The sequence below is a fragment of the Ambystoma mexicanum genome, chromosome 7p, assembly GCF_040938575.1.
Source record: "Ambystoma mexicanum isolate Mex_15411 chromosome 7p, UKY_AmexF1_1, whole genome shotgun sequence".
Lineage (NCBI taxonomy): Eukaryota > Metazoa > Chordata > Amphibia > Caudata > Ambystomatidae > Ambystoma > Ambystoma mexicanum.
The window spans coordinates 9,772,595-9,786,009 of NC_090939.1; the positions used below are offsets into that span (position 1 = coordinate 9,772,595).

At 45.4% G+C, this 13,415-nt stretch overlaps 1 protein-coding gene across 4 annotated transcripts in view; it reads right to left on the reverse strand.

Moving 5' to 3' along the window:
• The window catches only part of WDR4 (WD repeat domain 4), a 210,759-nt gene that overhangs the window by 181,773 nt on the left and 15,571 nt on the right, over positions 1 to 13,415 (reverse strand). For all 4 annotated transcript variants that reach the window (XR_011283383.1, XM_069635657.1, XM_069635656.1 and 1 more), the window contains exons 2-4: positions 5,325 to 5,390; positions 2,788 to 2,934; positions 425 to 581 (exon numbers count right to left, since the gene is read on the reverse strand). Coding sequence is in view for 3 of the 4 variants with exons in the window: in XM_069635657.1 (XP_069491758.1) it covers positions 425 to 581; positions 2,788 to 2,934; positions 5,325 to 5,390 (370 nt within the window). In the remaining variant the exon portion in view is untranslated. The remainder of the gene's footprint in view (positions 1 to 424; positions 582 to 2,787; positions 2,935 to 5,324; positions 5,391 to 13,415) is intronic.

A 13,415-nucleotide genomic window follows, 5' to 3' on the forward strand; every position in this document is an offset into this window, starting at 1 on the left:
ACAGCAGCACAACTAGAGGGCCTAATGAACATGATCATTGAAGATAAAAGGGTTAACTTATTGCAACCTTCAGGGTCGACACTCATCCCGTGGGGACAGCCAGAGCATCTCCTCCCTGGATTGGGTGTCTTTCTAGTATATAGAATCTTCTATCACTCAGTCACTAGTTTCCCTGGAGTGAGCAACATGAGTGAGAAGGGAAACGGAAGAGTGGGGGAAATAGGGGAGGGGGGGAGGGTAAACAGGAGTGGATCAGAACAAAAAGAATTTCAGACCAATGCCCCCCCCATACACATGAATGGGACCCGCATGAGGTGTCCAACAGTTGCAAACCAAACAGTGGCCCTGCCACGAGCACAGTACCAAACAGTGGCCCTGCCACGAGCACAGTCAGAGACCCACACGTGCCCCGGTCTATACATACCAGGTGCAGCAGCATGGACAGGTGCCCGAGCTCCAGCCGTGCTTCGCCTTGGGGATCAGTCACTGAGAATGAATAAACATCTCCAGACTTATCAGCCACGAATATCCGGTCCTCTGCTGTTGTAATCACAAGAGCTGTGCACCTTCGGGCTACAGACCTGCAGTGGTAAGAGAAACAGAGGTTAGAGCAGAAGAGAAAGAGCACCCATAGCACAGAGGTCTATAGTTTCGAGGAACAAAAGCAGCTGTTCACGCAGAAAGGTAGACAAACTAGCTGCAAGACTGAAAGCACTCATTCAGCAGATCAAAAGAGCTGCACCACAGGCTAGTCACTGCTGGGCCCAAATGATGATCGCACGACTGCAGTTTTCCTCACCAAGTGATTGGGGGTGGGAAATCTGATCTGCATTGCTACCAGAGGCGATGCATGCTTGAAGGAGACTCCTACGATGTGGCTGCAAGGAATGCTGTACGGAACATTGCAAGGGGCAGAAGGTTGTTCTACAGTGTACTGCGGTTTGTCTTTGTGGCACACTTGGCAATAACAGTAAAAAGGGGAAGACAGGATGCAAGTGTATTTTCCTTTAACAAATAACATTTACTGTATTAGGCATAGTAATAATCTTTGTTTTTACATGGAATAAACAAATTATCCTTTTATTTTTTCCCCTAAAATGCCCAACCATTGAAAACAACGAAAACTTTGTTATGTTACAAAACTGACGAATTTCATTTGGCATTATCTACCATTAGGACTTTTTTTAGCCTTCCACGGGATAAATCAGACATCACAAACACTAACTATACACAATTGTCCAAATATTTAGGAACCGTAACAGCAATATTTAAAATTGGCCATCAGGTTTATTACAGGGGAAAATCTGAGACAGCCTACAGCCAAACATCTTCAATATGGTTTGGTCTAAAAGTGCGCTAAACTTCATGCCAATATCATTAAAAAGCACAATTGCTTCACCAATCTGCACGACGAGCAGGCTTCTCCCTGGGCAACCTCTCCAAGTGTGGATACAACCTTATATCCAAAAACCGGTCCGATGCCAAGGGCATCGCTGCAGTGGATCATGGGCTGGCAAAGCTTTGAGCATAGGGCATCGCTGCAGTGGGTCATGGGCTGGCAAAGCTTTGAGCATAGGGCACTGCAGCACTGGGTCATGGGCTGGCAAAGCTTTGAGCATAGGGCACTGCAGCACTGGGTCATGGGCTGGCAAAGCTTTGAGCATAGGGCCCTGCAGCACTGGATCATGGGCTGGCAAAGCTTTGAGCATAGGGCACTGCAGCACTGGGTCATGGGCTGGCAAAGCTTTGAGCATAGGGCATCGCTGCAGTGGATCATGGGCTGGCAAAGCTTTGACCATAGAGATCGCTGCAGTGGATCATGGGGTGGCAAAGCTTTGATCATAGGACACTGCAGCACAGTATCATGGGATGGCAAAGCTTTGACCATAGGGCACTGCAGCACTGGATCATGGGCTGGCAAAGCTTTGACCATAGGGCATCGCTGCAGTGGATCATGGGCTGGCAAAGCTTTGACCATAGGGCACTGCAGCACTGGATTATGGGCTGGCAAAGCTTTGACCATAGGGCACTGCAGCACTGGATCATGGGCTGGCAAAGCTTTGACCATAGGGCATCGCTGCAGTGGATCATGGGCTGGCAAAGCTACTGCAGCACAGTATCATGGGCTGGCAAAGCTTTGAGCATAGGGCACTGCAGCACTGAATCATGGGCTGGCAAAGCTTTGACCATAGGGCATCGCTGCAGTGGATCATGGGCTGGAAGAGTTGACCATATATGGAACTTCAGTAACCCACTCACCTCTCATAGGAAGCATATGAAGAAGCAGTAAATGTATTTTGTACAAATTAAATCTATTGAAGCCACCACCAACCCGTGAGGAGTTGCTCACAGAGTAGACCGTATACCAAGAGTACCCTGAGCCTGTAGGAACGCCGATCCATCAGTGGCACATCAGTGTCAAGCAGCGTGGTGCTTGACAGCTCTAGGTTCAGAGCTCAAGGGTGTTGGTGTCGCTGTGCCTCCCTCCTGCTCGCTGTCCACGTCCCTCTCTGATGGCCCAAGGAAAAGCATAGTCAGGTGTGTAACCTTGTGCAATAGAATAGGTGGCCCCTACTTTGTCCTATAAATACCAGCAGCTCTCAAAATGCCGTTACTCTAGCTCATTTCGATAAAAAGTGTGGGGGCGGGAGGGAGCGAGAGGGTAAAAAAGGAATATGGGAAACAACTCTCTACCCCAGGGCACTTTGGATCACTATATGGGGCATTAGAACAATAAGGCTTAGTCCATTTAAAGCCTAGAGACACCACTTGCTGCTCGCCGCTCACCTGACACTGAGGCACTGCCAAGAAGGGACAGTACGGAACAGGATCAGCCGCTTGTTGTCATCGGTCAATGCGAAGAAGGAGCCGGATGAGGAGAAAGCATGAGCCAGGATTGTATCACTCCCTACGGCCATCGCCAGACCATCCTCACTGCACACACAAATATATTTCATTTAGTTTGTCATTTTACAAATTCCACAAACAAAACCATTGAAAGGCTCCATTTGGCATTAAAATGATGCCACATTCTGAATACCCATTTCTCCATGACAGACATCCATCCATCCATCTCAGTCAACGCCTTATAAATACCACAAACTGAATGGCCTCCAGGAATGAACTTGATGCCTGCATTGAAAGCACACACTATAAGGATGAAAGGCTGAGTGCCCACTCACCACCCCACCTTTGATTCAAACCAGTTACCAACATGTACCTGGGCAAATACTTACAGAGTCAACTCCACAGAGGGCACACTCACTCACAAATCCACCAAGCTAACCACGAGACATTCCGTGCTACATGAATGTCGGAATCTTCCATGCACTTGGTCCAGAATTCCATTTTGAATGATCTGCAGAGCTCTTCATGGACTGGGACTGGAATTTCTCAAGAGATGGCTACGCTGACCGATTAACCAATCCCTGCATTCAACCACTTTGAGTCTACGAAATATCTCCAAAAAGCACACATAGGTGTAACTTCCACCATAACCAGGAATGTGCCACCGCAAACCTCTGCTGCTCCATCTAAGAACACCTGCCCTACAATAGAGAACAAACGTGCTCTTCCCCCAGACAACAATTGAAGAACCGCACATGACCTTAAGAAGCGTTTATAACCAGGCACCTATACGATATGATATATGGTATTTATAACGTGCCTATAAACAAGTGTTTCAAGGCGCAACGAGGCAAAGGAGGGGAAACAAGGGGAGAACAAGACAACGATCTTACTAGGCCTAAAGATATTGAGATCGCGCAAGTGCAGGGGAGTAGAAGTGCGAGACAGGATCAAACAAAGAAAAAGAGTGCGGTAAGCAAGTGGCATTGCAAGGTCAGGTGCAGACAAGTGTCTGATAAGTGCAGGGGGGGGGAATTAACTGTAGGGATGCAGACCCAAGTGCACGGTTGCCAAGAGGCAGTGTAGGTGTGCAGCTGGGAGGGCAGGGACTTGGGCCCATAGTTCAGAGGGTAGCCAGGAGACCAGTGCAGTATCATACAGGAGATCAGCAGGGAAGAGAGAAGGTAGAAGCAAATAGTAAAATATTGAGATGCTTCCAGAACCGGAGATGGTCCTGCTCAAGTTTCAGAGAGGCACGGAGGCTGTTCCAAAAGGGAGGCACCAGCCGAAGAGAGACAGTGAGCTGCCCAAGTCGTTTCTTGGAAAAGCGACCGACCCTGAAGGTGGTGGAGGAGTGAAGAGCTCGAGTAGGAAGGTACTTCCGTAGAGAGCTGGAGGTATTGTGATCCCAGGCCCCAGAAGGCCGAACTTGAACCTTGCAGCCACTGGGAGCAAATGGACAGATTTCAGGGCTGGAGAGATATGATCCCTTGGCTTGAGGCCAAGGACAGGATTCGCAGTTCTGTTCCGGATGAGTTGCAGGGGACGGAGAGTAGAGGCAGGGAGATTTATCAACTGAACCCACAATACTATCCATCTGCAACCTACCTTAGCCTACACCTCCTACTTAAGACATAACCCTGTCTTCCACAACCTGCACCTGCCCACAAAGATTAGCAAAGGGGGAGAAAGGATAGCACAGGGGCAATGAGTTGGTCTTGGAAACAAGACAACACAGCGCAACACAGGTTCAAATCCCGATTCCGTGCTTAGAAACCACTGGTTGGTATTAAGCACATTATAAAAGACCAATTATGTGCAGGCCTCCACACCATCATGCAAATAGACCCCAATACTAAGAACAGCAGCAAATGCTGATAACACAACCTGTTTAAAGCCCTCTACAGATGCGCAAGGAATATACATAACTCCCAAAAACAAACCTGAGGACTTGCACTTCCTGCAAAGCCATGTAGCTCTGCATATAAGGGGAGTGTCGGCCACTTATAGTCCCTAAAAAGAGGCAAATGCCTCACAAACAAAAGCTAGGGGGGGGAGTAAAAATATTAAAATATTGCCAACAATAGGACAGACATATGAACCGGTCCCCCCGCTTTCAACCACAGCTCCATGGACAGGACTAGTAGTAAACCTAGTGCCACAGAAAGAAACTATGATTACTACTGCCGGATATAAAGAGGTAAAGGTATGTGTTTTCAATGAGCACGAATAACTTGGTGCAAAGCAATATTCAGTACAAAAAATTTGTTTCACAGTAAAACACCAATTCCATTACAAATACTCGGAACTGGACTTTCTTTCACTCTAAAAACATTATTTTACTACCAATTTACAAAATAGGAAGTAAAATTTTCCCACATCAAAATCGTATCTGAACACAGAAAGCAGGCTGCCAATGTTCAGGGATAGGCACTAGGCTCGGCATGGAACCATCTCACATCACCCAGCACACTTACTCTTTATGGTCAGGAAGCTTCTTCTCTGCAGAGCTGCAGTCATACAGGAAAAAGTTGTTGGTGTATCTGGAAAAAAAGGTAGACCACACAAAAAGATTAAAATCAAACTAAAAGCACACAGTAACTACGAGAAAGTGTTGAAACTGCTCCATCAAAAGAATAGGAGGCCTGCTGAGAAGTTATGAGGATCAGAGCTTGAGGCTGCATGCATATTAAAATCATGAACTAACTGTATAAAGATCTTCCCCGTTCAGCCCCTCAACATCGCCGGTGGAGACAACCTCTCCCTCTTTCAGATACGGAAACCTATTTCTCTCGCGTTTTTATTTTATGTATATTTCTAGCCCTGCCAAGTCATCTTGTTGAACGAGGAGGAACCACTCCTACATTTAAAAATGTTCTCAGGCTATTGCAAAACACCTTTAGTCTAACTTTGGAACTTCTCTGCCTCATGCTATTAAACAGGCCTGGATCACAGGACAATATGGCGCTGCACCCATTTATCATAAAGAGTGGGCAAATCACTTGTACATGTTTAAAGGAGTGTTGGATCAATGCATGCCTTTGTAAAGGTCATCCCGAGCATCTGTGGGAATAGACTGGTACACACTTGCGAGACTCCGATCGATCCAGCCAGAAGAGAATCAGTAGCCCAGCCTTCCCTTGGAGGCACCCTATCCAACCCATGAGGTCTTTTCGGTTTGCGATGTAGGATTCCCAAGGGAGCCAATCGTGTACCTCCAGATCGCTTTCAACTTTGCTGGATTGTAGGGAACTGAGCAGCTTGCAGCTTGCAGCAACAGCATTTAGTAGAATTCACTGCAGGGCCCCAGAATGAGCAGGGCTCAGACGGGTCCATGTTGGGGGAACTTGCAGCCTCTCTAGACCAACTCTCCAGACCACTGCAGGATGTTCAAGATTATTGTACCAGAGTCCAGTGAAGATTGTGGAACTCCTATGTACTCCGGGCCGAGATGCAGTTTTTCCTCCCCGAGATCTAGCATCACTGCTGGCCATCATTCCCAGTTAATCCGAGACTCAAGCTACAGGGAAAAGGCTGGAGGCAGACACGTTAAACCAGTCAGCCCTTAAGGTGCTCCCATCCAAAGAGATAGAAAATGGTACCAAGTGCTGGAAGACACTACTGGAACATGGGAAAACCTCACCAGCATGGTGACCTCCAGTGAAGCGTCCACTGCAAAGTCTGTGCAAATCTACAGCGCAGGTCATGCTGCGGTTCCCCCGTTACAACACCATGGTCCAACAGTGCAGCAACATGTCATATGCAAGTTGCTATGTCGGCAATGCCATTAATTATCACCATTAAAAAATGCCATTTGAGCCAACAGAAAATAGATTTTTTTTTTAAAATAAAGAATACATTTGGAGGTTGGGCTTCTAAATAGAGCCCCTTCTGTTACAGCCAAAGGAAATAATCTGATTTGGGTTCATCTTTGTCTCCTTGCATTCTCTACCTCACGCCTCCCACTCATTCAGCTTTACACGCCAGACTCTTGGTGCAGACACTTCTCCAGTCTACAACCTCTTTGTAATCAGACACACGTATCAACACAATTGTACAGTTACAGTATGGGTATACAGGTCCCAACGCATACGTATTTTATTATGTTTGTTGATATTCTTATTTTGATTTATATTTTGTTATTTCTTATTTTTTTACTATCAATACTCCCGTTTTGTTGTAATTGAGATTTACATGCAAACTATTAGGATTGAGGATGTTACAGTGGGTGTAACAACCCAGGAGGCCTGTCCCGGACTCCCGTAGCGTTGGGAACACGAGGTGCCGTGATGTACGACACCTTCGTCATTCCTGGTGAAAATTGTAGCTATTTTGTACAGTAAACATCAATCTGGTTCACATGGAGGACCATCTCAGGGCAGCACTCGATCCTTTGAGCCGCCCGGTTATTGTGATCTCCATGACAACCACCAACTTCAGCAGCACGGCGAGTAAGTTGACTCGTAACTACCCAGTATGGTTTTAGATTAGTCGCAGTGTATATTCACACACAATTGACTTGCAGAATTTGCTCATAACATTACCTAGTCCGTTTAAGCACCACGCGTCTGCATATCATTGAACTAACACATATTACCCGCCTTGATATCGATTGCTAAGCAGCAAAGACGACATTTGGCAGCTTTAAGCATACGCCCTAGCAGCATCCACGTTTGAAAGATTTTTTCAACATAATCTGAAGGAAATGTAAAGGAACTCCACAGATTTTGAGTACACGCATTTTAGTAAGAACAGGGTGGATTTCTCATTCTTTTTGATTACATATGCTGACCACATTATGAAACATGACATATGTTACGTGTATTCTATTTCTAGGAGGTAATAATTTTATGTTGCGATTTATATTATGAATGAAACTATGGACATTAAGGTTCGCCCCGATGAAAGAGACATACTTCGAAATGCATTGGCAAATGAATCTATAATGGTGGATATGCTGATTTTTGCCTCACTAAGAAGTGATTAGTGAACTCAATTTAAATACAAATCACGTTGAAGGAGGAAGATTCATTTATTCTGCGATTACTTATAAAGGAACTGTGAGAAACATAGTAACACTTTCGATTTTAAGCAGCAGAATTTACGAAACCCGGTCAGGGTACATACAGAGAGCGACTGATTAGCTTGGTATGGTTGCCAGCTTCCTGCTCTATGGCTTCACTACAGTTGTCCCGCTGCAGTCACTCAAGCCATCCAAGAAGCCTCGACCAGCATTCCAGATCCACCAACCAGCACAGAGACAGCTATTCTTGATGCAGAGCCGCCGTGTAGGCCAGCCTGCAGCCGTCCATCCAGCCTTGCTTGCCAAACTGCCTGCCGCTTGATACCCGCAGCCATCTCCCGTCTTGAACTCTGTCACAGGAACTGCCAAGCGTCCTGGAACAGATGCAACGCTGTCTAGCACCAAGATCATCTCAAGCACCAGGTACATTGTGGTCCTGTCCCCCTGGTCCTTCTCCAAAGTCCCCTAGTGACATTTATGACCCTTTACTCCCTTGGTGCTGAAACCAATCAAGACTGATTACTGATTACCCTCCCGTCAGTATCCAGAGTGCTTCCCTTTCCTTCGTGAAACTGTCTATCATCTGTGTTCCTTTACAAGGTGGGTTGTATTTTGTAGTGTGCTAGAACTGTCTGTTGCAGTAATAATAAAAGTAGATATTTTTATACAACCCTGACTGGAGTGTCCCTTTTATCATTGGGTAATAATTGTATTTTATCATTGGGTAATAATTGTATGTTGCAACTAACCAACGATCCATGACCTTGCAGAGATAAACCGGCCGTTCCGTCCACGTTACCAAAAATTGGACAAGGAAGTTTATAATTTAATTGTGTTCCAATCTGTTGGGATCTCTTCTGGTGTACGAGGTGTGGGGCTGATTGATTGTTTAGAAACCAAAATTCATCCCTGGACCACTGGTGCCCCGGAAGTTGATTCAGCACAATCAATACCCCCTACAAATTTGTCAGCAACCCCCAGTTAATAGGCATGTGCCTGACATTGTAGACTCAAGCCTTGGTAGTTCAGAAATAACTACCCAAGGCGATGACAATATTAATAACTCGAATTTTAGGCCACGTTTAAATACCATTGCAGTCCCAATGGATGTCATTTTTTGGCCTGTTCTTCGTTGGCCAATGAACAGCAAACAATGAGGAAGATTCTGGCCAGGGTAGTGGACAGGATACTGCAAGGGATTGGCCTGGAGAAATAGCAAACATGGATATTGAAGAAGATGCAGGCGAGGACTCCACCCTCTATCGTTGAGCATTCGACATTCTTACTGGAATTAATCAAATTAAGGAAATCTATTAAGAGCCGGTTATTCATCCTCCAATAGCTAGTGTGCCGTCACCTAGCACACAGCCAAAAACGGCTAGGAAACAAAGGAGGGGAAAAAAAAGCTACCACAGCCTAGACGGAAAAATCTACCCCCTGCTAAAGCGGCTATTAATACATCTTCACTGGCAGCCATTTCTAATGTAATTAAGAGACTATCATCTATGAACATTATAAAAGCTAACCACCAGAAAGTAGGTAATAAATCTACCTTGCCAAGGCGCAGGTGTGGCACCTTGGATAAATGGCTACAATTCCCTGAGGAAGGATTACTTTTGGGAGTCAAGCCACCATGCAAAGCGATAAAGGACAGCCCACTGAAGTACTCCAAACAAAAGCCGATCTACTGAATCTCTACAGAATATTGCAGAGAAATAGATGTCCCTTCGTGAGAGTGTGGAATGGCCCATTATCTAACAAAATGGGGACACTTGCAGAGCAATCTAGTTCTCTTCTAATGTGTCCCAAGGGTAGATATCATACGTGGACTTATCCACACAACCAGCAAGGAGACAACTCAAAACTCCATGATGCTACCCACGTTGTGAGTGCATGGAGGAAATCGAGCCTACCAGCCATACCCCATTTCTAAATAGAGGAATGTAATTACTTTGTTTCAGAAAATTGAATCATGACGTCTCAAGATATTGAAAGGGTGGAATTGCCGACCTTTCATAGTCAAGCCAATTGGGTGGTGATAAGGTTTATCAGCTGTATAGTTTTCGAAAGGCTCATGTCATTTGTTAATTAATTTTACACCATGGGCTATTGTATACAGCTCTATTATGGCCTAGCTAATAAGGAGCGATTCAGATCCCCATGTGCACCACGGAGGGTAAAGCAACAACTAAATCTACTTTGGTAAAAAAACAAAACTAAAGAAAAAAAGTTGGGCAAACAAGCCCGACAGTCTCGATTGGTCCAGCAATCTCAATATCTCAATCTAATGGGTATTGGAGACCACTCGTAGATGACCCAGCATTTTGACCACCGGCACAGATTATTTTGTGCCTGATCCCATCATGGAATGAATACAAGGGGATTTAGATTGTTTACCTCACAGATAAAAGGCTGTTTCTTTGACTAAGTCAGCATATTTCTCTTGCAAGAGACCTGGCTGATGACGACGTTCACTATGGATGGCTATCGAACATTCGTACAACCAGCACTAGAGCCCAGACGGCGAGGCCTAATGGTAGTCTATGCATTGGCCTCCGACATGGTTATGAGGCCATGGCTTATAGTCGGGTGCAGATTGTGTGAATCGTCTAGAAGTTGAAATCAGAAACTTCCACAAAAGGAATTGCAGGACTTCAATACTAATGTATATGATCGCCCATATGGAATGCAAACCGATTTACTGTTGAAACGGGTGACAGTTGTATAGGTGGAAGCTAATTAACCGCAAGGGATACAGATTGACAGCTGGCGAATTCAACGCTCAATGTACAAATCTAAATCGGAGTAATAACTGATGAATAGAGAATACTAGCAGAACATGCCAGAGTATTAATTCAAAAGGGCTTGAGGTGGTCGGAAGCATTGCTTGAATCCAGTCTAATATCGGTGTTGCCTTGTAAGAATGAAACAATGCTGGGAGGTTGTTATAGGGGAGTGGGGAAAGGTTGAGAATCAGGCCATGGTACGGTGTTACCATGTGAGGAGAAACGTATACTGTTGGCAGCCAGTCGGGGTGCCATTTATTTTTATTTGTTACACGCCCAAACCCTCAGGTGTCACGGCGTGGTTAAAAGACAGCTTAGCAATTAGTAAAATTCAAAACATTGCATTCGTTCCATTACATGATATAAATTACAGAATATTCACAATATTATACAATAGCCTAAGTATTCACAGCAGTATAAGATGGACGGGGTCCTATCTTTGGGTGCTAATATTGGTTGAATAACCAGGTTTTTAACTGTTTCTTAAAGATCGTGAAGGAAGATGCTTTTTTAATGTGGATGGGTAGGGTGTTCCAGTGTTTAGGGGCTAAAGTGGTGAAGCTGCTGCCCCCTGCTCTTGTGTTTTTGAATCGGGGGGGGTCCAGGAGGAGTTTGTCATTGGATCTAAGTAGTCTCATGTCGGATTTGGGATGCAGAGTGTTGTTGAGGTAGATAGGTCCTTTTTTGGTAAGGCATTTGTGGGTGATGCATAATGTTTTGAAGATAATACGGGCTTTGATGGAGAGCCAGTGGGCATTTTTCCTAATCTTGGATATGTGGTCTGATTTTTTTATGCCTAGAGCGGCCCTCAGGACTTTATTTTGCAAAAGTTGCATTTTGGCTAGGTTGGTGTTGTGCCCAGTAGTAATACATTACAGTAATCCAATTTCGATAGGACCAGTGCTCTGGCTAGGGTCAGAAATTGTCTGCTGAGCGCAATTAATTTAGAGGTGTAGGCCGTGGAGGAGGAAAGTACATTGATTTGTTTAGTCATGGTCAGGCTGGCATCGATGTACACGCCCAGTGTTTTTACTTGCTTTAACACTGGAATATTGGTACCGTCGATATTGATGATTGAATATTCTGGCTGAAGGGTTGCTATTTTGGCTGGAGATCCTACGATGAGGACTTCTGTCTTCTCATCGTTAAGACATAGGCTGTTTAATGCCATCCAGTTTTGTATGATGACGTAGATTTTATTGATTGTTAGTGTGTCCTGGTCATAGTTGCCTGTCAGTGGTATAAGGATCTGGGTGTCGTCCGCAAAGTTTGTGTATATGACACCCATTTCATCAAGTGCTGAGAACAGGAGCTTGGTATATGCATTGTACAGCGTGGGAGAAAGGCAAGAGCCTTGGGGTACTCCTATGGGGACTGGGATGGGGTTGGCTGCTTCTTTGCCTATGGACACTCTGGAGGTGCGGTCGGTTAAGAAGGATTTCACCCAAGCAGTGGCTGCCCTGGAGAAGTTAAACTCGCGGGTAAGTGAGTTGCAGAGTTTGTCATGGTCCACCAGGTCGAACGCGGCTGAGAGGTCCAACAGCAGAAGAATGCAAATTTTCCCTGAATCTCTGATGGCATCCATCTGGATTTTGAGGTCCAAGAGAGCTGTTTCAGTGCTGTGGTTAGGCCTGAAACCTAATTGTCTGGTGCCGAGGAGCTGATTGGATTCTAAATGGGTTTGAATTTGGTTGTAGGCTAGTTTGTCGATGATTTTGAGTAAAAATGGGACCGTGGTTATGGGGCGATAATTAGTTGGAATGGTGGGGTCTAGATTTGTTTTTTTTAGAAGCGGGGTAACCCAGGCTTCTTTAATGCAGGTCGGAACTGTATTCGAGTTGAATGAGGCATTGACAAATTTGGTGATGAGGGGGGTCAGGGTGGGTGCACAGGCTTTGACTAATTTGGCCGGGACAGTATCTCCTTTGCAGTTGGATGCTTTTAGTTTGGAGATTGTGTCGAGTACGAGGTCGTGGGTGACTGGTGTGAATTGGAAGGGGGGGTTTGAGTTGTCACTGGAAAGGGTGCAGGGAATAGGGGAGGGGGAGTTTTTGGTTGCTAGGAGTAGTTTTTTGGAATTGATTTTATTTTGCAGCATAGTGATTTTGGAGGCAAGAGCGTCTTGTATGGTGGTACACCATTCTTTACTTGTGTTTGTGGGTGTGTCGGTTGGGAGTGGATTTTCAAGTTCTCTAAGGATAGAGAAGAGCTCTTTGGAGTCTGATGCTGCGTTGCTAATGCGAGCATTGTAGGCGTTTGCTTTGTGGGTGATGATAGCTGATTTGTAGAGGGTATTTGCGTCTTTGAATGCTTTGGCTGAGTCCGGGGAGGGATGTTTATTATGGACGTGCTCAAGAGAGCGTTTTTTCCTTCTAAGGACGATTAGTTCCTCGTTGAACCAGAAGTTGGATTTTTTATTGAGGCGTCTTAGTTTGGAGGTGACAGGTGCTATGGTGTCAATCGCTGTGGAGAGGCATTTGTGGTAGTACTCAGCGATGGTAGTTGGGTCATTGCTGAGGATTGAGTGTGTATCTAGCAATTTGTTCAAGGTGGGGTCGAAGTTCTCAGCTGTGAGCTTTTTCGGGTTTCTACTTTCAATGGTGTCCATAGTTATATTCTTGGGTGTGCAGGGATCGTCACTAGTGATAGTAAATTCTATGCAGTAGTGGTCTGTCCAACTAAGTGGGGTAATCGGGCCTAGAGTGATGTTGGTGTTGAGGGAGAGGATCCAATCAAGGGTTCTGCCCTTGGTGCGAGTG